The sequence below is a fragment of the Coturnix japonica genome, chromosome 1 (assembly GCF_054131305.1).
Source record: "Coturnix japonica strain WE chromosome 1, WE-NBRP24, whole genome shotgun sequence".
Taxonomy (NCBI): Eukaryota; Metazoa; Chordata; class Aves; order Galliformes; family Phasianidae; genus Coturnix; species Coturnix japonica.
The window spans coordinates 131,966,542-131,991,875 of NC_140663.1; the positions used below are offsets into that span (position 1 = coordinate 131,966,542).

At 38.3% G+C, this 25,334-nt stretch overlaps 1 protein-coding gene across 5 annotated transcripts in view; it reads right to left on the reverse strand.

Moving 5' to 3' along the window:
• The window catches only part of ITGBL1 (integrin subunit beta like 1), a 121,292-nt gene extending 101,359 nt beyond the window's left edge, over positions 1 to 19,933 (reverse strand). The window contains exons 1-2 of one of the 5 annotated variants that reach the window (XM_015851485.3): positions 19,634 to 19,933; positions 18,260 to 18,471 (exon numbers count right to left, since the gene is read on the reverse strand). In XM_015851485.3, the coding sequence (XP_015706971.2) occupies positions 18,260 to 18,471; positions 19,634 to 19,725 (304 nt within the window). In that variant the 5' untranslated portion in view covers positions 19,726 to 19,933. The remainder of the gene's footprint in view (positions 1 to 18,259; positions 18,472 to 19,633) is intronic. The other 4 variants (XM_085552866.1, XM_015851487.3, XM_015851486.3 and 1 more) reach the window with 4 other exon arrangements.
• Positions 19,934 to 25,334: the final 5,401 nt, after the last annotated feature.

Here is a 25,334-nt window from a genome sequence, read left to right on the forward strand (position 1 = left end):
CTATGAGTGAATTTAAAACACCTTGAAGAACATACATTTTTATAATAGCAGTTTCCATAAAGCTAGGTTGACAGTCAGAGATTATATTCTCATTCTTTAATTATTTTTAACTCAATCCCATATTGATCATTCTATTATTTCACCTTCAAACTTAAACTGCGCTGTAGGTCACCTGGATTATTCCATTTGTTTGTTTGGGGATTTTTCTGTTTTTCTTCTAACTGTGTCATTATATAGCACTCTTCAGTTATTCAGAAATATTGTATAAGGTCAGCACTACCTGGTAACCTTGGAATTTAAACTTCTCACTCTTAAATTTTTTGTTTTAATTTTAATATGCAGTGCTAGTAAGCAATGCTTACTTTCATTCTTCCTAATAAAGGAGTGAGATAGAATTTTTTTTCTTATCTTCAAATGATGTCAGCATGTTCTTCTATCCAAATACAGAAAAATAATACACTTGGAAGAAGTTCTCTTCTTCCAAAGTACAGATCTCTCAACAGTATTAAGAACTTCCGTGGTGTTCTTTGTAAGAAAATTTTTAAACTTCCATATTCCAAGAATGTGAGATACAACTTGAAAAATATATTATTTTTGCATGCTTTCCTGACACGCTGACAACAGTTGTTGTGCTCTATTTAATTATATATAAGGCGGTGTTCATATGACAGATAGGCTATATATAATAGTATATAACACTACAAGAGTAGATGTTGCTTGTGTTTCCTTTTAAACACTTTGTGGTATCTCAGAAATTTTTGAAAACAACTGAAATCCTTACAAATCAAACTGTCTAAATTTGTCATCTTGCGTAGTGTTTGTCTGCTTAGTTGTTTACTTCAAGTATTTTAACTTAGTTTTAATAGATAATTTAACACATCAAAGCTGTTGAAGCTTGACAGAAAGTATTTCAGCATTTATCATCTTTTCCTCTCCTGACTACATTCTGTAAAAACTAATGTCTTGTAATTAAAGGGAAAGAAGCAGAGATGGGTGAAAAAAAGAGAAGAAGGGAATAGACAATGTTCTCAGTTCTTTAGTATTTTTTAATTTCTAAGGTACACACTTGTCATCCAATTTGCCTTTGTTATTTTTATATTATTAACATTGTACATGACATCTGTTTTAATTAGGCTGTTGATCAGTTTTACTTTTTCTATTCATTTCTATCTAAAACTGATAGAAAAATAATTTGGACAGAATAATATTTTGGAGCCACTTTTCTAAACAGAAGTAGATTTCACTTCAGATTACAGAGCTATCCAAGGAAATAAAAGGAATGAAGCTTTAAATGATGTAAGCAATGTGGGCTTAAGAAGTATTAAAAGCTATTAATATTTTATCAATAAGATAACAAGAACAGTAGAAGTAACTTTAAAAATACAAATTACACAAATGAAGGTCTAAGCTGGAAACAGTTTTCTTGGTATTTATTTGAAGAAGAAAGTGAAAAGAGATATAATAAACAGTTCCTTTAATTATCCAAGCCATAATGCAAAGTATGTTCACAGAAAAATCTTGTATTCAAACAAATAAGACAAAAGATCCCAAGACAGAAAATATTATTTCCTAGGAAAAACAGAGTGACTGTCAAAGGAGACAGAACCAGAATTTTAATTTAAGTTTGTTCCATGAGAATAGACCAAAAACACTGGGAACAATAAAATGTTCCTCAGATGTCAGTGACACCTTTTCAGAAAGTGTTTTGGGAAGTTCACATCTAAGCATTTAAAAGCTCATAATGACAATTCTGTACAGCAAATTGTTGACATCCCCAAAGCACTATTTATTCTGAAAATTGTTATTAATTTCTTCTAAAATTATTATGGTTTTCTTTGTTTTCTTGTTTTGTTATTAAAAATAAGGGTTTTTGAGTGCTGAAGCACTAGAGTTTTAACATTCCTGATCAAAGTTAGGAATACTGTAACACTGTGTTACTCAACTAAAAGTAGTGACTTAATTTGGCAAGGATATTGCTATACTTTTTTCCCTATAACCTTTCAGTATTCTATTTTTAAATCAAAATTCAATACGCAGAAATCCCCAGGAGCAACTTGTCATCCTCAGTAGTAAATTACAGAATGCATTCAGTAATGCTAAAGCGAGGTTGACACTATATTCCAAAAACATTAAAGAAAGAATAAGAAAGTAAAGGCAAATAGAGAAGGAAAATAAGATAAGGAAATCCTTTAAGTCATTGCATTAAATTTCCTATGGGAATGCATAGATCCGAATTAAGAAACAAACACAGAATGTCACAATGGTATATTATTCTACTTTGAAATGTATAATTTCCTGTATACTTACAATGGAACTCCTTGTTTCTTAACAGGGAAAAATGAACAGGTTATCCCAAGACTTTCTAGCTTACCATATACCTTATTAGCTGGCTTAAATGTTTACCAGGATGGCATATCAGGCCAAAAACTTGGATATGGTATCCTCCTGTCTCCTTGGTCAAAGCCTACCCACTGTCACTCTGGGAGCTGGTACAGCCCTGGAAGCACATCTGCATTTTTCCTGGGTGCCGAACCCCCTTGGTTCAGCTTATTTAGGCTAGAAAAAAGTCCTGGTGCACAGCCCAGTAGGTGCATGGAGACACCCAGCAAACCTGTCAGGTTCCACATTTCTAACCTTTTCTCTGGGTGAGTGGGGAGTCAAATGCTTTGGTCAGATCAACAAGTTAAATTCTGCACAGGGAACCACAGGCATATAAGACAGTCATATAATCACAGGCAATAAGCCTTTCTAGGAAGCAAACATGCTTTCTAGAATGTGTGCCCTGAGGTGGGCTACATTCATATGCTTGCTCACCACCTTCAAGGCAGTCAAGGAATTAGCCATCCACTTGAGTCACCCTGGTGTCTTCCTAGCAGGGAAAGATTATTCATAGTATGAGCATCTCTCCCTTCTTCACATGCAATGCATAAAGACAAAGTAATGATTAAAAATATACAAACACGTTTAGAAAGCTAATGGTTACAAGAAAATGTTAAAAATCAAAGTGGAACTCATAATGAAGAGGTGATGGCAGACAAGTATCTACCCCTCTGAAGCAAGGCCGCCTTAGCCTAGATTCTTAATACCAAAGGAGAGGCAATCCAGGACCTCCTATGGTCTCTACCTGCATTTCTTGGTATTCATTTTATCCAGGAAGTCAGTTTTTAGTTGCTACCAAACTGAAATCTCATACAGCTTTAAGTTCTCAGGACTAAACAGAACTTTATAATAAAGCAAATCTCGAACACCTTTTCATATTTACTAAACAATGAAATATAAAGCCAGAATTAAGAGGTGTTTCTGAAAATAGTTTGGATGTGAATCAGAGGATATTTCAGCAGATCCACTGAGTAATTACAGGGTAGGAAGAACAAATAGACAGTAATAGAAAAGCAAGGCAGGCAATCATAGACAAACTGTTTACTTCCCTGCTGATGGATGAATAGAGCAAAGGGTCACTAAGGCAGGTTTTTTATTTAACTTTATGTTGGTACTTTTATTCCTGATGTCAGGCATAAAAGACAAGCCCAAACTGACTATTTGGAATTAATACTGCCAGCATTTTAGAAACCAAAGAACTCTGAAGTCTTCAACTACTGTCTAAAATAGTTTTACAGAAAGATGGCAAGCATTGTTTCACTTATAGAAGAGAGTATGAGACCTCAAGTTAAACTGTTGTACAGACAAGCTGAGCTGGGGCAATGGGATCTTCAATTTGTTATCTAGTGTTACCTACAAAGTCTAAGTAGTTGCCTTTGCAAGGCTGTAATCAAGTGCTAGAACAGACCTTCAGCCAAATTTCCCAGAAATCAGGAGTCTTGGAATCACAAAGTCACACAGTGACCAGTGACAACACAACTTGATACAGCTGTGATGAACCATGTCACTGCTTTTGATTACTGATGGCCTTCGATTAGGCACAAAGTCTGAGACATATAGTACAGTTTTATAACTGGTTTCTATGCTAATAGAGCAACAGTAGGTCTCAAGAAAAAACAAATATTCTTTGTCTTTTATTTGAAAGATGAAATATCCATGTTTATTCTTTCAGGTTCTCTTCTCCTCGTAAACACTTAAGGTTCTACAATTCAAAAATGCTCAGCTGCGGCTCTGTGTAAGTTTCTACCCTTGGCTTTCTGAGGGCCATGCATTTTGCATCAACTTCTGGAGTTTTCCCACGTGAAATGCCCAACAGTTCATCATGTAGTTCATGGAGAAACTTGGGAATTATCAACTCAGTCATTTAGCTCATATTCAGTAGGAAAAGATAAGTCTGGTGGAGGCTGAAGACAGTGGAGAAACACGAGATACAATAAGTAGCATAGGGCAGATGGACAAACACTATGCTAATAAGATAGCAAAACTATCCTAATTAACAGCCATTCCTTAAAAGACAATTCAAAACATAAAAAATAAAACATAAAAAAATCTGCTTCTGCTTATTTCAAGAGCTGATTTCTTTTCTAATTTGAACTGTGGAACTCTAAATATAAAAGCTTAGAATAAAGGTATTGCACTTTTAATAAAGAAATTGGCAAAATAAATTGGTTTGGCTTCATAACCCATCTCTCCTCATGTCACAAATTATTTTTAACTGTTTCTAATTTCTGTTAAATGAGTCAGATAAATTAAGCACTATTTCCGCAGTAGTGCATTTGTACTTCTTTTGAGTCTCTTTAGCCTGACAAATAGACATGTTTTGTCTTAACATCTGTGATGACTCTGAGCAACTGATCCCACTTTGAAGCTGGTCCTGCATTTAGCAGTAGGCTGGATCAGCTGAGCTGCTGTCACGGTTTAAACGAAAATCTACCTGTGTCCGTGACAGGGGGCCCGTGGCCGAAAGGAAAAGTTAATTAGGAAAAGAAAACAGCGGCAATGATCTAAGGAGGCACACTTATTTACTAAATACTATATCGAAATACAGGATAACACAATATAATATAATTGAAATTAAGCTAACGAATCAAGCAAAATAGGAGAGAGAATGAGTCCCGAAACCAAGAGGCCTACTGTGAATCTAGGCAAATGGCTGAAGGATCCCACACACTCCCCTGAACGCCAGAACTCGAAAGACGTCAGTTCAACCTGCCCTGAGAGATAATATAGTGTCCAGGTCCCGTGACCCTTCTCTGACCATGTTGTTCTCTGGGAGATGTAGTCTTCTTCTGTAAGTTGCAGATTCAGTAAAATTATTCATGCTTTATATGATGTTATGATGTGGAATACTGACAGCAAAATTACAAAATTATTAAACCATGACAGCTGCATAAGTCCCTTCCAATCTAAAGTAATTCTATTCTAATAGACCAGCTACAAACCATCCCCATCTTCCTGCTTTTACAATTTAACCATCACTGATGGAAAATGATGGTAAAACACAACAACACTGAGATCAAGCAAGACTTATTTTGTGATGGAACATACACATGTAAAAATGTATTATCATCCAGTGTTTTTCAGGAGGTGTATAGAAAAAGGGATATGCTTTGGGGGGATTCAAATTAATGTATTCTTTTCTTTTCCATCAAAATGTCTGCTTGACCACAAAAACTAGCAGTTCTCTCAAAACTAAATAAAATGATTGATTCTGACATGAGATAGATTCTTGGTGGGGAACACAGCTTAACTGTGCATTTGGATTTCAGAAAGGAGCATAGAAACTCGGAAGTAAGTCTGCCTCTTGTGGAAGCATACAAACTAGTCAAAATGGTAGCACAGAGGTGGCTACTGCCAATACCAGTGGCAAGAAGAGCCTGAAAATGCTGTCTTAATATGTTCATATTCATCTAGTTCAGTTTTCCTAACCTTATCATTTTTGCTGCTTGAAAAACATATTCCTGTGCAACATCTGCCGCTTGTAACTGAGTCCTTTCTGTATGTTCCAAATTCACCATAGCCATTACAAACACTGTTCTTTTTTTTATGGCAGGCAAAGTAATGAGGAAATATGTATGTTGTTTCTAACTGTTATTAGCATCCCTGTGCCTATTTAACACTTCCTCATTTCATCTTCTGTGCTGAAATCCTTTCTTTAATCCTCTGATGAAATCTTCTTGCTCATGCACTAAGATGAACAGTTGCCTCTACGTATACTCTGTACTATTTGTTCCAATACCAATGTTTCTGTCAATTTCCCAACTCTAATTATCTATGGAATTATGAGGACCACATTTCATTACCCAGGAATCAAAAAATATCTCTTGAAAGCTCATGATGATATTGCTTTAAAACACAGGCAGAAACCCACAAACCTATTCAGAAGACTACACAGTTCTTTATCACTTATCATCCTCCATTATGTGAATTAGAGAGTGTTGTCAGTTTCTTAGAGCAAAAGAACAAAATTAATCAAATGTCCCAATCATATCAAACTACAGAAGGAAAAATGTTAAGGAAAAAAAACATAGAATTTCAGGGTTGGTCTGGTGTAAATGGTATGTAATATGTTTATGGCTATTCTGTATAGAGTATCTTATGAGTAGGTGTTTGGAAAGCAGCGGGGAAAAAAATGGACGAAAATCTGAACGCAACACTAGAACTGTATCTTGCAAAGAAAAAGAAAAATGTTGTTTCAAGACACATTTATGGACAAAGTAACTCCCAGTAGAAGTTAAGTTGTTATATAAGCTCTGGAACTGCTTGAAAGCCAGGTATATCAAAGTGTGCCTTTGGCCCAAATACATATTCTTCCAGCAATAAAACTACATGCAAGAGCAGCAGAATGGATGTCAATAAAAAACATTTAAAATGCTTATAATTCTTTTACACCACAATGAGACTTAAAGGTTCACATTTCAAAACAAAGAAAAAACATCCAACCTGACTTGGCACCAACTTGTATGTACAGTACCTAGAAGGATGATTTTGATGTCTAGATGGTGACGTGCTGCTCACCGAGTCGGTCCAGTGCATTTGAAATGCACCTGTTCTGGTTTTTAAACTCTTCAATTTTTTGCCTCCCTCCCACATTTTTGTCCAGAGTTCTGTCTTGTCTAGCCAGTATTCTAAAACAGGGTTTTCCCATGTAGCTGTTCACCTGGAAAGCTGAGAACATTTCCCTATCAGTTTTTGGCATCTTCCAGTTTAGTCTTCTCTTCCATGAGCACAATGTCTTTTGGTTTTTGTCTCCTTCGCTTACAGACTGAAAGAAACCACTGGATTAGAAATTTTGTAAATGTTATCATCACCAAGTTAGCTCAGTGCTTAAAAACTATGGCTGCTAAGGCAGATTTGTTTTTTCAAGCTCTTAGGAACACTTTGTAATGCATGTATTCTCATACATTCCAGCTGCTTCTTGTATACAAATTCTTCACAATTTGTTTCCAACCTTCAAAGCTTTTCTTCCTCTCACTTCTACTACATTAAATTTCCTGTGTACATTTAGATTATTTTTCAGCCAGGCAATAAGCCACAACAGAGTGGAATTCTTGGCTGCTGATAATTGCCAGAAGGTGTGAGGAGGTATGCAGCCAACGTAAGGCTCAGTCTGATCCATTTTTGAAAAGAGATTTAGAAATATAAATGGAGGGTTTGGAATACAAGGTTTTGACATTACTGGTTTTTTGTTGCTGTTGGGTTTTTTTGTTTGTTTGTTTGTTGTTTTTTAAAGAAAAAAAAAAGAAGGAAAAAAAAAAAGGAAAGCTTAAGGAAATCAAGTTCTTATTATGATAGTGTCAAGTAGGTGACCAAAAGAAATGGTATCTTTTAGGTGCCAAAGAGGATCTGTACATAATGACATTAAAGTTGGAACAGAATTAGCAAAAGTATCTGTCAGCAATACCATATGACTCACTGAAAGACATTTAAAATCTCTTCTGTGACTCACACTGGGAGAGAAAAGACAAAGCAAAAGGAGAAAGAATAGAGTGTGTGGTGGAACTGTCCATGATGTCAAGACAGTGTGACTTTTGAGGATTGGCCTTTGTCACTGCTCTTGGGAGGTGATAATTCTGTTTGCAGCACAAAGTTATACCCCATCAATGCCACATCTTTTGACTTGCCATCCACCTAGATCATGTTTTCATCAACACAGAATCACAGAATGACCCGGGTTGGAAGAGACCTCAAGGATCATGTAGCTCCAACCCCCAACACAGGATACAATCCATCACTATCAAAGCATAATGAACATTTGGGAGAGTATGATTTTGTGTTGAGACAACATAGGAAAATAATATCCCCATGGCAATGTTCCAAAAAATGTTCTATGACTATAACTTTATTAGCAATGCAATCCTACTTTATATCTTCTTCTTCTTCTTTTTTTTTTTTTTTTTAATACATGAAAAAAAAAAAGCATTTTTACATATTTACTTTCAGTGAAATATACAGAACAGATGGAGTTCCTGTTTAAGTAAAAATTAAGTTATTTGCTGTCTAATGGGGCCAAAAAGGACAAGGAGCTTCTGGAATATCATTTTTGTTATGATATGCATTATCCTACATCAAACTTCAGGCTAAACATTCAATTTTCCTGTTTGTTTTTAATATTTTGCCTATTATCCTCAGCCAGTCATTGAGTGAGACTGCATGTGGTTAATCACAGCAAATAAAATAACAGAAACGCTTCTGCTTAATACTTACACTACCTCATATCCATTACAAAGGCTTGATATAAAAAAAGTTTTCCAGTGACTCCCAACTTATTACAGAAGTCAAACCACCACATTAATTTATGCTTCACTGTTGAAAGCAGGTTTATATTTTAAACAAACAAACTTGTTCCCTGGATTGCTCTTGCTTAAAGACTTGATTTAAAAGTGGGGTCACACAAACTGAAAATAGACATCTATTCTTTAAAATATTGTAAACACTGTGAAAAAAATGAAAGTTCACGGTCTTAAGAGATTTAAAAACTATGGTTGGGCATTCCTTTCAACTAATTATTACATTTAGAAACATAATAGCATGACAAAAATATCATTACCACAGATCCTCCTCACGAGGGCAGAACACTAGGCCGGACAATTGGCCTCGCAGCAGCGTTGATGAAAATCAGCCTCAAAGAGACCTCTAGAAGAAATCATCTGGTCCAATTTGGTGCCTGAAGGCATAAACAAGTGGTTGCTTTTCACTTCTGACAGCTAACTTTCCAGCCTATGATAGAAATCCCACAGCCTCCCTCAGGCAAGCTTTAAAACTGTGTGCAAGAAATGCTCTCTTTGGGAGTAAGAAACATAATTGCACAAAAATTTTTTCATGTGCTGGGCCACCTCCTCCAATCAGGTGAATGGGGAAAGTAGGAAGAAATTTAAGCATATTTTAGGGATTCTGTGGTTTAGCATCATATCCTACCAAGAGCTTTTACTACTGAACTGCACTCACATGAATAAAGGATGAGTTAACAGTAAGTATTTAATTTCATATAACCATGGTTAACTTCTACAAGTCTGTGAAAACCTGAGTTATTCCTCCTCCATAAAAACACAGCACTGAAGCACTGGTGTGACATTGGAGGTCACTGGTTTGAGAAACAGCCACCAGGAAGTGAAAAGAGAGCCAAAGTGGATCAAACACTCACCCAGGTCTTCACAGAAACTGCTCTTCGATGGGCTAGAAGAATGGATTAGAAAACCTGTTAAGAGTAGCACCAAAGAACTGGGCCAGATAGAGACCACCCAAAAAGCAGCAAAGACTCCAAGAGCAGGGAGTGGTATTAGGAAAAACAATCTGGCATTTGTATAGTCAAAATCTTCAGACTGGGGCTGGAAAACACTGCTTGTGCAGAAAAAAAGATGGAGGAAAAGTCAAGACAACACATGTAAACCTGAAAGACAGAGGACAAAAAGTCTATAAGAAGGTCCAGAAATTACATGCTTGTCTTAAGACATAGCTAAATTGAGTACAAGGTTGAAAAACTTTATCTTAAAATATTCTGAGTACCTTTGTGAGACACAGACAAAATAAAGTGAAATCTGTATCTATTGTATTATTTAAATGAATTATATTGCAAGAACTTAAATTCAAACCTTCTTGTGTGATGTATTTCTTTGAAACCACCAATGGAGAAATAATGATCTCTAATCTGGGCAAATAGAATCTCTTCTAACCTGCATGTAAGTGTAGCAGATACAAATTATAAGCAATTAGAATTTTCTTATTTACAAAACAGAATTCCACAGAGCTCACACACAAAAGCATGAAGATGGTGAAGGGACAGATGACAACTGCTCATCCAATTAAAAAACGTTCTTCTAATTGTAACTTTCCAAATCAGTAGACTGTTTAATAAAACTCGGGATGGTTCTGACAGTATGATTTCTTAATTAATGCAGTGAAGGCTAATTCTGAAAGAATTATGTTTTCATTTATCAGAATGTTTTCATACAAAACTCACATTTCTGTTAAGTCTAATTCTGCCAGTCTAAAGAAATATACATATATATATATATATATATATTTGGTAGATCTCCTGTCAATCTGATGAGTTACATGAAAGTCCTTCAAGTACTAAAATACACCAAAGAACACAAAGACAAAGCACAAAAATCAGATTAAAATGTTGCTGAGATTGAAAGCATTCTTAACTTCAGAGATTTCAATTATACTGTTACTATTTTACCGTTATTCTTAGCAAGTAAATGTCACAGACTGCATGATGCTGCTGTGATATTTATCTGCTATTAACTGGAGATTCTGGTCAAACAAAGGAAGAAAATATTGAAACCAATTTTCTTGTTTACATAGCTGTATTGATTTCATTAGACTTATGTCAGTGGAAAATATAAAAAATATAAAATATAAAAAATATAAAAAATAGCCATACCATTAGCTTTTATTAAAACATCTTTTATCCCCAGCAGTAAAGAGGAGAGACAGGATCCAATTCTAAATCTAATGAAGTATATTACTTGGGTTTGGTAGTATTGCCAGTTTCATCTTCAGTCGTTTCTTATGCGTCTGTGCATCACACAGAAGGCTCATAGGAATACTTTAAATCTTGAGTGTAAAAGTATTTTTTAATGTGACACATAAATTTATGCCACAGTTAAGCCTCTCTGTTTATCAGAGAACACATACAAAGGAAAGTGATTAAAAAAAATAAATAATGCCAATGATACACTCCCATATTTTTCCTCTGTTTCAATTCATTAAGCAGTCCTGGGGGAAAATGGTGCAGTGGGAAATGCTCTCTATCTATGGTGGACTAAGAAATGTGGAAAGTATATTTAATGAAAGAGGTGCGCTGCATCTTGAGCTTATGAAGGAACGGGTTGCTCAGAGTGATTTGTTCAGGGTAGTTCTCAGGCAGATTTTCACTTACAGAAGCAGGAAGGAAAGAACTTAAAGAGTCCTCCAGAGCATGCCAGGCTTATGGTGTTAAATAAGGGCTGGGCCAGCTGACATTGTACTGCTACTGTTGCTGTTGTTGTTTAGAAAGGATCATTGTAAAAACTAATCTTGGGCATTCTGCTTTAAATAAAAAGGATTTTCACAAATGAGACTGCATGTGAACACACATAAATGGGGAGCAGCTGTATTCAATCGCATTTGCTCCTATATTCTCCATTCCCATTTAGAGAAACTGCCCTTTTGAAGATGATGGGCAATTTTCTTTCAGCAATAGCTGTCACTTGGATCTGTTCCTAAGCTCAAACTGGGAGTTATGCTGCATTACACTGGCTGTGTTCATGATGAGGATCATCTGTGGCTTGAAACAGAAGTGAGAACAAAAATAATTCATTCAAAGGATGATCACTGGAAGTTCCAGTCTTACAACAATATTCCAGCAAAGTGCTTCAACACCACCTTATGATTTTAAATACATTTATTATTAGTGTTTATCTGCTTTCCACATAATTTACCTGACTACAAAAACAACAGACAAAAAGCCAAGTACATTTGCAGTATTAAATTCTACGATTCTGTAACAGAAGACCTCTGAAAATCAGACCATAGTTGTACAACTTATTCATTGCTGATATTCTTTCCAGTTTAAAAGCTGATGGAATAACTTTGCCCCCGTGAACACAGTGCTGTGACCAGTTACTCCAGATACAACATCTGCTGTTGCATGTTGCTGCCAGGGCAATAGCAGGTTGGCTGCAACATTTTCCACCTCATAGAATTATTACTCAGTGCACTAATTTCCAGACAACTGTCAGAGTTGGCATTCCCAACCACTTTCCCCATGAAGAGACCCAGGTATCCCTCTGAAGACTCTGGCTGCCACTTTTCAAGTCATTGATGAGAAAATACCTTGGCTTTTGTCAGTGGTGCTTATCAGTTGGACAAATCAAAGGATTAAGTGTGTCTGAGTAGCTTTAGAAATTGCTTTTCAAGAAGGAGACAGGTGCAAACTTTTGAAGCTTTATTATTTCTTATATGAAAATCCGATCATATGGCTGCCTGAGTTGGTGTTTCAGCCCACTCTCTATGTAACACCTTCAGAATCTCTGTCTGCTAATTAGAACCTACTCCCGTAACAGGAAAGGAAGTTTCGAAATAGCCTTTGAAAATATTGTTTAAAGAACTTTGTTTTCACTCTGTACACAAACTTAAAGCAGAGGAGTGCAGAAAAACATACCTCTGGATATAAATATGTGTTTTCAGATGTGGAACTGTTACTATGGGCAGAAATTGCAAGTTGTTTGGGTTGAAGTAAATTCCCTCTTTCTAGTGTGAGTAAAAGCTGAAAGAAACAAAAGGTCTACAATCCAGTAGTAGAAGCAATGGATGGTTTGCAAAACTGCCTACTAGTAACAGAATTTTAAGTAAGCACAGAAAGAGTTACCAAGCAAGTCAATTCTTTTATAAAGGCTCTCATACTTACTAAAACAATCCATTGCCAAAGCAGGTTAAGATCGTTAATATAATCTTCTGTAACAGTAAGTACACCATTTATTATCTATCACCCATCTACTTCATATTAATGGAAATGGAACACATATGTTCATGAAAGTGTGTAGGCTTAAATATCAGCTAGCTTTAAGGCCCCTTGCGATAGGCAGGGTCACCAGCTGCTAGATCAGGCTGCCCAGGATCCCATCCAACCTGGCCCTGAACACTTCCAAAGAAAGGGCATCCACAACCTCCTCGGGCTGCCTGTTCTGGTGCCTCACCACCCTCTGTGCAAAAAATTTCTTCCAAACATCCAACCTAAATTTCTCCACTTTTAGTTTAAAGCCATTCCCCCTTGTCCTATCACTATCAGATGGTATAAAAAGTTGGTGTTCCTCTTTCTTGTAAGCTCCCACTGAGTAGTGGAATGTTTCAATGAGATCTCCCTGGAGTCTTCTCCAAACTAAACAGGCCCAACTCCCTCAACCTTTCCTCACAGAAGAGATGCTCGATGTCTTTGATCATCTTCATGGCCCTCCCATAGACCTGCTCCAACAGCTCCAACTCCACCTTTATGTACTGGGGTTTCCAGGCTTGCACACAGCACTCCAGAGGGAGCTTCACAAGCACAGAGTAGATGGGAACAATAATCTCCGTCACACTTCAAGCCTGATGCAGTCCAGGATACTGCTGGCTTTCTGGGCTGCAAGAGTAATCTGCTTTGAAATCTGTCTGCCTGTCTGACCTTTCTCTTCATTCCTCATTTGTCACTGGTATGAAAATACATATCACAGTTGGAACTAAAACAGTTGCAGGTGAATCCAAGGCGGCTTGAATTTACCTATCTTGAATATCAGCAACATAAAGCTGTGATCAATAAAGGCTTTGCAAGTTCTTTGAATTCCATTCTCAGTTTCTATCTGGAAGGGGAAAAATTGTTTATCAAAACTTAATAACTATGGAAAAAACAAATCAATTTGTTTTTGAGCAATTAATCAATTAGTTGTGAGCATAGAGGACTCCTTTCCTTTTGCTGGACTGTTTTCTGCTGTCACAGGGTCATGTCTGACCCCTGATCTCATTAGACATGAGCAGTGAAATCTCTGGTGCACCAGCTGGTAAGTTCCACATCCATTCTCTAAGAAAACCTAGAGTGTTCCCACTAAAGTTATTCATGGAAGTTTATGCATAGTTTACTTTCTCTACCTTTGTTAATCACAGGCATATTTAAAACAACAGCAAGAAAAACTAAAACATTTGTAAAAATCCACTAAAAATGAATTTCCTCTATTCTTCCAAATCAAAGGCAAACAGGTGTCAAGCAACAGGAAACCAAAGGCAAACAGGTGTCAAGCAATAGGAATTCATGCCACATTCTATTTTCCTTTGCACACAACACAGCCTCCAGTTGCGCTAAGAAAGCCCTAGGCAACATGAAACTGAGGTCAAAACTACTATTTTCAAATAAACAGCAACAATTACACTCCCTGCCCGGAATAATGTATTAATGTTTTAAGATTTTATTTTAGTGGTGTGCATTCTTCTTACTTCTATCTCCTCCTTTGAAAACCAGCGACAAATGGCAAAATACAAATACCACCAGCATTGCAAAGAGAATTACAGTACTGGTATTTCACTCTTCTTTGCACTCTCAAGGTACAGCAGGCAGATAAAAAGGCCCCCAAGGAGGAGAGGGGATCCAATTAATAACTCTCTTCTTTGTTTCTAACTCCTTGAAAAAAATTGCCTATTACATTACCCATTTTAATAGGATAAAAGAGAAAAAACTGATCACAGTTCTTCCCAAAGCATCTGGGAACCTCTTGGAAGGGAAACAGGGCAAAGAAGTCTCAAGCAAGGGAGAGTAAAAGAACAGGGAGAGACATTGTACGTACTTTTCTTTATTGTTTATGGAACAATTTATTTTCTATTGCTTACATAATGCAATAAGAAAAAAATGACTGATACAGAGATGGACGTCTATTTTCAGGCCTTCCATCTTCAGAATAAGGGTTTCCTACATCTGGTTCAGAAGGTGGATCTTACCCAGAAAGCATCTTTTATGAAATGCATACTGAGCAACTAAGCATTTAGTTTAGCTTGGGACAGGAGATGGAAATGAAAGAGTGTCTGAACTGATGGGTAGGGAAACACCAAGATAACTATCTTTGGCGTTAGTGACAGACAACTCTGTCTGTCCAACTCTGAATATGAACACCACTAGCGATTACACATCAGCCACTTGAAAAAGCCATCACTCTGGCAGGATGAAAAGTAGCTCGCTTGAAATAACATTCAACTCAAATGTCATGGCTCTCTAGAGGAATATTCAATTAGTGTCTCAAAGTTCTGCATGTGATCCCGCTCAGCTCCAATTGTTATTATACTTATCAGGACAGACTAGCATGAAATAGTGCAGTATATGTAACATTAAAAATAGGGGGGAGGGGAGGGGGGAATGGAAGGAAGGAAGGAAGGAAGGAAGGAAGGAAGGAAGGAAGGAAGGAAGGAAGGAAGGAAGGAAGGAAGGAAGGAAGGAAGGAAGGAAGGAAGGAAGGAAGGAAGGAAGGAAGGAAGGAAGGAAGGAAGGAAGGAAGGAAGGAAGGAAGGAAGGAAGGAAGGAAGGAAGGAAGGAAGGAAGGAAGGAAGGAAGGAAGGAAGGAAGGAAGGAAGGAAGGAAGGAAGGAAGGAAGGAAGGAAGGAAGGAAGGAAGGAAGGAAGGAAGGAAGGAAGGAAGGAAGGAAGGAAGGAAGGAAGGAAGGAAGGAAGGAAGGAAGGAAGGAAGGAAGGAAGGAGAACAGAAATGCAGTAAGACATCTTGGTTATTCACCTAGAAGGAATATAATTTCATCACTGAGTCATAAAAATTTGCTCTAAAATTCAAAGAAAGAAAGGCATTCCATACATAGGAAATCAGCTTGGTGGCTTAATATGAAGAAATGTTGGAAGATAATGTCCAATGAATGGTCCTTCATAGTCAACATATAATTTTCATTTCTGATGGAATATTCTAAATTTGACTAAGAAGAGTGGTGACTAATAGACAAGACTTGACTGGATGCAAAAATGGTAGATTCACATAATGAATTATTGTAATAGCAGTATCAGCGCAGATTTTGTTGTCAGAATACTTAGACAAGATTGTGAAATTCTCCATATGTGGCATACACATAGAAGCTGGTTTATTAAAACCAAAATACCAGCCATATTTTTCTGTTGTGCTAAATAACAAGACCACAGAATTGAAAGGCAAATAAAGGAAGTCACATTAGTCTTTGAGGATCAATGTCTACTGATGCTCACCGCACAAAAAGGCAGTATTCATTCAGATCTGCCAACAGAGTATTTTTGCAAGGAACAAAGGGGATGTTAGTCATATACTGCATGGATCACCTTCTTGCCAGTTACGGTAGACCTGACCAGGAATGGATAGTCTGGAATATGGTTTCCACTGACCAGATCCATACTATGCATTTCAGCCCCAAAAAAAGTTGCCTAGGATCTGCTCTCCTGAAGTTCTGGTCAACTCCAATCTCCAAAAAAGTTAGCTCTACTACTGACAAGAAATACAAGCCAATCAAAAAATCTCAGATATTTCCCTCCCCATAAATGTGTACTTATTTGGGTTTTTTTTTTAGTTTAGTTAGGATTTTAGTTATTTAACATGCTGTGGTGATGCTGCTTCAGTGCTCCAACTAGAAGAAGTAACAACTACAAAAATTGCTTTTTGGAAAAAAACATTTATCACTTAACATTTGCATTTTTAAACTGATACAAAATATCATTAGAAATCTCTTGGGTTTGTTTATCCTGTCAGCACCTCTTTCCATCAAAGCACTCTCAAAACTTTCAGCTGCTATTCATGACATTAACAGGAACAGAACAACTGAATTTGCAGTAAACTATTAAAACTGGAGGAGCTTTCAGTTTAACTGTGTAATTGCCCCAAGAAACAATACCAAGCACATTGAGATCACACCACTGATCTGAAAATTCACCTTTGGGGCAGCGAAACACTGACATGAGCAGCAGTCCTCAGATATTTCTGGCGTAGCTGAATTTATATTGCTGACTAGAGAGTCTATAAATCAGTTTCTCCATAAAGTCATAGGTGCCAAAGATAAATATTTTTCTTATAAACCCATTCTTGATCTTCTCATATTAGTGTTGGACTTCTTAGCTACATTGTTGCTAAAATAAGTTGCTCTTTTTTTCCTACAGAATTTGCCAAACCCACTGCTGGAATGCATCTGTATTATCCTCTTACTAGCAGAATTCCTGTAACATTCCCATTGACCTAATTGCAGTTTTTGGCCTGAAAAGATGACACGTTTGTGTGAATCTGGTAAAGCTGTTTAAGCAGGGACACTAGAAATGAAGTGCCCGTGTGGCCCCTTTTATCAAGATCCAGACTGAATCCCCTTAGGAATGTGATGGCATTTCTTGCTTTTCTCTAAAATCCTATTCTAAGCTGCTTTAAAGAAAGAAAAAAATAAGAAAAAGTAAGAAAGCAAGAAAAAGCAAGAAAGCAAGAAAAAGCAAGAAAGCAAGAAAAAGCAAGAAAGCAAGCAAGCAAGCAAGCAAGAAAGAAAGAAAGAGAGAGAGAGAGAAAACCCTCCAAAATCTGACAGAAATAGCCCAAAAACTTAAGTAAAGACTGCTGGAAAGATGAAAGAGTGATAATGTTTAGATGCAAACCGAGCAATACACTCCAGCAATTGGCAGAGGCTACATTCTGTCTCAGAAATGTGTGTCATTTAATCTGCCATTAAAGGATACAGTGTTAGTGGAGAAATCTCAGAAACCGCAACACAATTACATTGTTTTAATGCTCTGTTTGGACATCATCATCTCTACACTGAGTAAAACTCTTTTGGTCTTTGTACCCCTCAGCATGATAGATGTTACAGCAAATATTCTTCCTCATAGTAGAAGAAAAACATTACAGGACACAACTGAATGTTTAGCAGTAGTTTAAAGCCTTGATAGAAACTGAGCACCACTAGTAGGTGAGCAATTCAAATGTAGCAGTGTTACAGAAATAAAGCATAGTCCTGCATTCTGTGTTAGATTCAAAACACAGTTTATAGAGTCTCCACACCAACGTGACTCCTACTTGTACACATGCTGCTAAAAAGTGGGCAAAGTCCCATCTTATGTCAGAGGCATTTCCTTTGACTTGTGACATTTAATGTCCTCCAATGTGCCAAAACCCCGCATCTCAGTGTTACGAGGCTCAGTAAAAATATATATATATATAATTAATGGTTAAAAATTAAAGATTCTAAATTATGGTTGGACTTGATAATCTCGAAGATCTTTTCCAACCTAAATGATTCTATGATCTTATGGTACTGTAAGATGCATAGCTGACTGTGTCTCCGCTATATCTATACGCTGTGTTTCCAGCATATTTCTGGACTTCACATAAATTCTTAATTTTCTAAAGCTCCAGTCACCACAGTAGCTTCCTTACCTGCACAGACCTTCCCATCGTAGATCTCGCACACCCAGTCCTGGCACTCGCACAAGGGCCCATAGTATTTGCCAGCCTCTGTCACTTGGCAGACGCAGACCCCGCAGTCACACCTGCCTCTACCGCTGCACAGTGGTCCCCCTGGGACACGACACCGAAGCTCTGCCTCAGCACGGGGCAGGAGGCACAAAACAGGGCTGCCCGAGGAGCTCCTGAGAAGGACAGCCAAGGGAAGAAGCTGTGGTCAGAGCCAGGTGCTACTGAATAAACCACCCTGCTGCCGCAGTTTCAGCCATTCCCCACAACATCATTTTTAATGCCACAGATTTGTTCATGGTTTCAAACTACCATTTTCCTGAAATGACTTGATTTTAATCCCTTTTATCAGAAATATCCTTGTTATCTACAGGAATGCTTATATTGTATATTAATTAACATGTTAAAATGCATTAGAATCATCTCTTTCACATCTACCTGCATTCGTATCTGCACATATATGTACTACACATGTATAATTTGATTATCTGTTATGAAGCATTTTGGTCTGGATTATTTCAAAAGCTTTACAAAAGATAGAACTTCTAAACAGCAAAAACAGAACACAGAATATCAAAAAGCAATTTATTGTTGATTCTACTAGAGATATATTTGTGAAAGTAATCATTTTGCAGTCTCCTGGTTGTCAGAGATAGAAGATCTATGCTTTCATCAGAACAGAAAACAGCAGTCATCACTGATTTCCATGTACAAATTCAGTGGCTGTGATTTTTTAAATTCAGGAGAAAACACATGCAAGATCTACAGATTTGCTGTTCCGCCATGCAGTAATGTCCTACAGTGGAGATCAGGACTTGCAGGATATACACAAGGAGAATCAGGTGCTGACTCACCAGGATCAGGATTGCAGAAAACAGAAAAAAAGAACAAGGCCAAGTGACAAGTGCCAAAAGTGGGTGTTCACCATGATAGGGAATTCTGAGGTATGAGTTTGGTAGTATCCACAGTCCTGAGAAACTAGATGTTACAGGCTTAGGATAGAAGAGCTGCTGACTATAAGCATAGGCAGGTGCTGGCCCTGATGGAGGCAAAGACCTAAAGGAAAATAAAGCTCATTGTGCTGCCACATCAAGGCAGCTGAGCACACACAGTTTGTGGTCATGCTCCCATTCTACTCAGCAGCAAAATTTGAAGTTTTGGGCATAAACAGCCATCCCTGTCCAACTTTTCCCTCTTTAATGCATGAAAGTTCTCCATCTCAGATACAAGATACCCCACACCTGCACACCACTCTGCTTTCTCCACATTCAGACCTCCATCAAGCATCCCCTAAGGTGGGTGATAACCCCCCAGGATCACTTCCCCAAGTGCACTTACCGCAGGGATGAGGGGACGGCGGGCCGCAGACTGGGCAGGGAGCCCACTGACGCCGTCAGCAGCATCAGTCCCAGCAGTCCCCATGCATGCATCGTGCCGGCCGTGCTCCTGCTGCCTCCCTTGGTTAGATGGACAGACAACGGATGGACAGACAGAGCCGCTGGGTGTGTGTGGAGCTGTGAGCTGGACAAGCCCAGCTCCAGGGCTGCTCCCCCCGCACTGCAGTGGCGGTGATTAGCTGCCTGGGAGCGGGATTTGGGCAGCACTCTGGGAGGGAGGCCGGTGCCAAACCCTGAAGTTTACAGTCTAGGCAGGGAAGTAATTAGAAACAGTTGCGCAGCCAGATGGTTTATTTTGATGTTTTAAAAGTGGCCCGCACACAGATGTGAGCAAACTGTCTCAGAGTGCAGGCACCGTAAATATTCGAGGTATGCATATCCCCACGTCCTTTGACGGATGGTTGTTTGGGATGTGCCCTGGAAGGCAACAGGAAAAGCTGTATGGCAGAGTAGTTGGGTCTGATGCTCCCCTGCAGCCCTAGGTTGAGCAGCAGTGCAGCAGATCCAGGTCATGGGCTGGCACCAGGCTGGGTGAGCACCAATGTATAAACATCAGTATTGAGCTGATGCCCAGCAGCTCATTAACACACATAGCACAGTGCTTCAGTGCACCAGCATAAGAGTTTAGAAGCGGCTTAAAACTAACCAAAAAAAAGGGAGATACATACCAAATGAGTGAAATTTGGCAGGAATTAACATGTGCATTTCTGTCGAAGTGTTGCAAACAGAGGGTTCAAAACATCTCTCCCGTGAGGAGAGGCAAAGAGCCAGGACTGCCTGGCCATGGGCCTGGGCACCCTGCTCTGGGTGGAGGTATGTCCAGATCTCCCTGCCTGCCTCAGCCACCCTGTGAGCCTGTGGGTTGTCCTGGGGAATTGCTGACTGTCTAATACATACCTGTGATGGAAAGCTCTTAAGAAAGAAAACAAACTTCCACCACCTAAGACAGTACAGCATAGTTGTCCTTACCTAGACATCCACATGGGCAGTTTTGAAGCAGATAGTTCATAGAAGATTTAATTGGTTCCAGGGAGTGTTTTGTAGGCCAAATTCTTCAGTAGCGTTCACAAAACGAATAACTTTTGTTCTCATGTTACATATCTGGAATAGCACGGATTATACTGTTTTAGAAAACTTCAAAAATGTTACAGATACTGCCTTTTCCAAAAGTGTAATTGGGTTTAACATATTGAACTCAAGTGCACACTTCCCAGGATTCTTGCTAACATCAGTAGTTCTGCCAGAGATCTTTCTGTGAACAATAAGTCAATCTATTGGTCTTAGAGATGCCAAAGAACATTGTAAAGTCCAGTTTGGGCCCTATAAAGTTCAGTTCAGAATCGTACCCTTTCAAGTTGAAATATGCACTTTCAATGAAACGCAAAAGAATAGACAGGAAGAAAATCTGTTCTGTCATAACATACAAGGGCTGCTCCAAAAGTAATGCCTCCTATTTTATTCTGTTGGCCCACAGCGTCAGGGGAAGGTGGTGGTGGCATGGCAGTAGAGGTTGAACTGTCCTAACAATATTCCATTACATTTTGTTGCTGTGTGACAAATGGCAGTAGAGGAGCAATCTGACCGTATAGCATCTGACATGGAAGTGCATATGAAGCAAAGAACTAAATTCTTACATGAAGAAAAGAAGAAGAAGAAGAAGAAGAAGAAGAAAGAAAAAACAAAACAAAACAAAACAAAACACTTCTTGAAATTCATCGATATTTGGTGAGCGTAAATGGAGACCAAACAATAGATTTCAGCACAGTGAGAAAGTGGGTGGTGCATTTCAGCAGTGACGACAGCAATGTGAAGAACAAGACACATTCCAGAGAGCAATGCACAGCTGTTACACCATGAGATGAAGAGTATTTTAATCAGTTTATCAATGTATTTTAGTGCGAATTTGCTCTATCAGACAGTGTTATTACGCTTTTTATCTGTTGCAGTTCTTACAGAAATAAATAGGAGGCAGTACTTTTCACAGAATCACAGAATCACAGAATCACAGAATGACCCAGGTTGGAAGGGACCTCAAGGATCATGTAGTTCCATTTATTTATTTATTTTTTGAAACAATGCATTTACATTCCCATTCCCTGAAGATACTAAACTAGATTCCAATGGGCTATTAAAACATAAGAATTTTGCCTTTCTTTTAACATGGTACCTTAAAGTTGTGGAGTCTACAATTCTGCTACCTACATGTAGTGCACATCATTTTGTACTGTAGCAAGGATATTTAGAAGGAAAAACAATCTACAGTCCTGTATCTAGCTGCTGCATGCTGTACACTAAATTTCTAACAGTTTTTCTGTCCTTTATTGCTTTCCATTGCAAAATTTTCTCACGCAACTGGTAAAAATCTGATATAAAGACTGACTTACAGGTTTCTTCCAAATGTTTACCAGTGCACTAAGCTTTTGCATTTGACTTTGATGGATCTAGTGAAAAGCTAAGCAAATTGGCAGGCCTTTACTTTTGACATTCCTTGCATGCTGAAGTCCACACTTAATAAAGTAATGTGTTCTATACAGTTGTTTTTCCAATTTATTTGAAGTGTTATTATCAGTAAATAATGATAACAAAAAATCCTAAGACCACAAAGTTCAAAAAGGCAGCAGCTCTAAGAACAATGTAATTGTCAGAAATTGTACTGCTAGAAATCTGGAGTTTTAGTCAAATAATAGAAAGCTCTGCATTTTAAACAATAGTAATTCCCTTTTGGCACTAAATTTATCTTCAATCCACACACTAAAATGTTGCCATCTGTTCATCCTTCTCCTTTTTTTCCTGTGCAGACTGGTGGTGATATGTGTCTGCAAAATGTTTGAGCAGTCTGCAAACTGCAACTTCATATGTACAAGGAGAAAACATCTGTCATGATATGTTGACCTTATTGCTTCATTATTTTTTATATATGTACATTTGTTGGTGTTCTAAGAAACACATACATTTTGACTGTGTACCTTCTGAATTTTGAGAAGGCATAGTTACAAGGTTCAAAAAAGGACTATTTCAAATGCGCACCCAGAGCTTAAGTTTGTTAGTTGTTTCCATATGTACTGGCCTCTAATACAATATCTCAATACTTCTTTACTGGATTTTACCCTTTGCTTGGATGTATTATTTGTTTATCCATAGAATCATGGAATCATAGAACCTCCAAGGCTGGAAAAGACCCACAGGCTCACCCAGTCCACCATCCACCCATCACCAATAGTCCTCACTAAACCCTGACCCTCAAAACAATATCCAAACATTCTTTGAACACCTCCAGGGTTGGTGACTCCACCACCACCTTGGGCAGCCCATTCCACTGCCTGACCACTTTCAGAGAAGTAATATTTTCTAGCATCCAGCCTGAATCTCCCCTGATGTAGATTGAAGCCATTCCCTCTAGTCCTATCACTAGTTACATAAGAAAAGAGGATGATCCCCAGCTCACTACAACCCCTTCAGGTAGTTGTAGAGAGCACTTAGGTCTCCCCTGAGCCACCTCTTCTCCAGACTGAACAATCCCAGCTCCTTCAACCACACCTCATAAGGCCTGTGCTCCAAAGCTGAGAATGTTTGTATGCATGCACACATACTTATGCATACAGACTAAAAGGTTTATTATCAATTTAAAAGGAGATGGTCTTTTTCTAAATGAGAACCTGACGTGCATACTTGAGGACTGTTCACTACTTTTCAGCCACTCCTGGATATAATCATAAAAACTTTGTTCTCCGCTAGATAACGTACACCAACACAACGTAGTGCTCATAAAATGTTACTTTTTCTTCATATTGGGGTTTCAGACTGAGGCTTCAGACCTGTAGGAGTGTGGTAGATGTACACTTAATGTGTTGTTATCATCATCATCATCATAGTATCATAGTCTCGTGCGGGTTGGAAGGGACCTTAGAGATCATCGAGTCCAACCCCCCAGGATTCAAGCCTCTGTGTAGCAGAGCGGCACTTCTACCACTTGCGCCACAGGTGGGATTCGAACCCAGGGCCCCTGGTGTTGCAACGTGGCATTCCTACCACTTGCACCTCCAGGGCACACATAACATATGACAGGTTATGTCATCACCTGCAAAGGTGGTAGAGAAGCAGAGAAGAGAAATTCAACACAATGCCGAGAAGGAGGAGGAAATGGAGCACATTACCAATATTGAACACCTTCTGAAAAGTTGGCAATAGATTTAAGTAACACTTGTCAGACAAGAAATGTCTTCACATAAAATGTGGAATCAAGAAAACTGATGCTGCTAAACACCCTGCATCCTGAACCTCAGTTTAAGTACATCCCTAATAATGTTCTCATTACAGGTTTGCAGGATTTGGTATGGTGAGAGACTCGGATAAGTCTTTCTCCTGCAGTTTTATTTACCAGGAGTAGAACAAGTAGTGTAATTTCCAGTCCAGACTAGTGATGGCTATTTTGTGGTTCCATAGCCTTCTGAACTGCCCTGAGCAGCTAGCTTTAGGCAGCTCTGCTTTGAGCAGGAATTTGGACCAAATGACCTTCAAAAGTCCCTTCCAACCTCAACCATTCTGTGATTCTGTTACTCTGATTACATACCGTGCTGCTAAACCAGATTTGATTTGGTGCAGGGAAGCCAATGGACTCTTCTTACTCTTTTATTATGGCCTCACTGTGGCCAGCTTAATTTTCCCATCTCTTTATTTAGGGCATTAGGTTTGCAAACCAGTATTCCATGCTATTTTTAAGGACTTTTTTTATATAAAGCAAGATACAGAAAATCTACTGAAGAGCCTAAGCTTAAAAATGCAACTGAAGACCACCAAAACTTGTCAAATAATTTTCTAGATTTCCATGGAGCCCAATATAATAACACCACCAGTTTTCGTATGAAGAGACATTGCAGAGGCATTCACTTACATAGCAATTTTCTGAAATTAAACAGAAGTTGAAAACAACAGAACTTATTATTTTTCTCTAAAACTTGGAATGAAAAGACTTGGAAGCTCCCAGCAATTCTGCATCACTTCTGTCACAGACACACAATCACCTAACTAGCTGTCTCTAAAGATCTAACTTGTGACAAGCTGTTTCAACACCTGCAGACCAAAACATTTGACAGAGGTAAGTCAAATCTATCTAAACTAAACAGTTTGGAAATGCACACAACTGTTGAGATTCATCACTGTGCTAACCATTGGCAGCAGAGCTGTACAGAGCAGAAAACCTTGTATTCTTTTTGCTGACATGACATGGAATCTGGGACAGCTGATGTATCACACAGGGAATAGAAATAGCTTTTGGAGTTACAGGATCAAGGTTAGAACAAGATTAAAGCTGAGCTGGCCTGAATGTAGCTGGCCTGGATAGTAGTGGATATAAGCTATCCAAACAGTTCACAGGCCAACATTAATCAAGAGGTTATTGTTTTATACCCTAGTGTAAAGCCTTAGCTTACACTTTCAGGTCTCAGTCAAAACTTTATATAGTAGGTACATTTTCTGTTTGTTTAATATTTACTAGTCAATTCCCCCAAACAGCAATACTACCCTTCCTTTACAAAGGCCTTAAGGCAGCATGAGATTTTTAGGCATGAGCTTCCAAGGTGGCTCAAAATGCCAGAAGTAACAGTATGTTTTTAAAAACATACTATCATGTTCTTAACCATTTA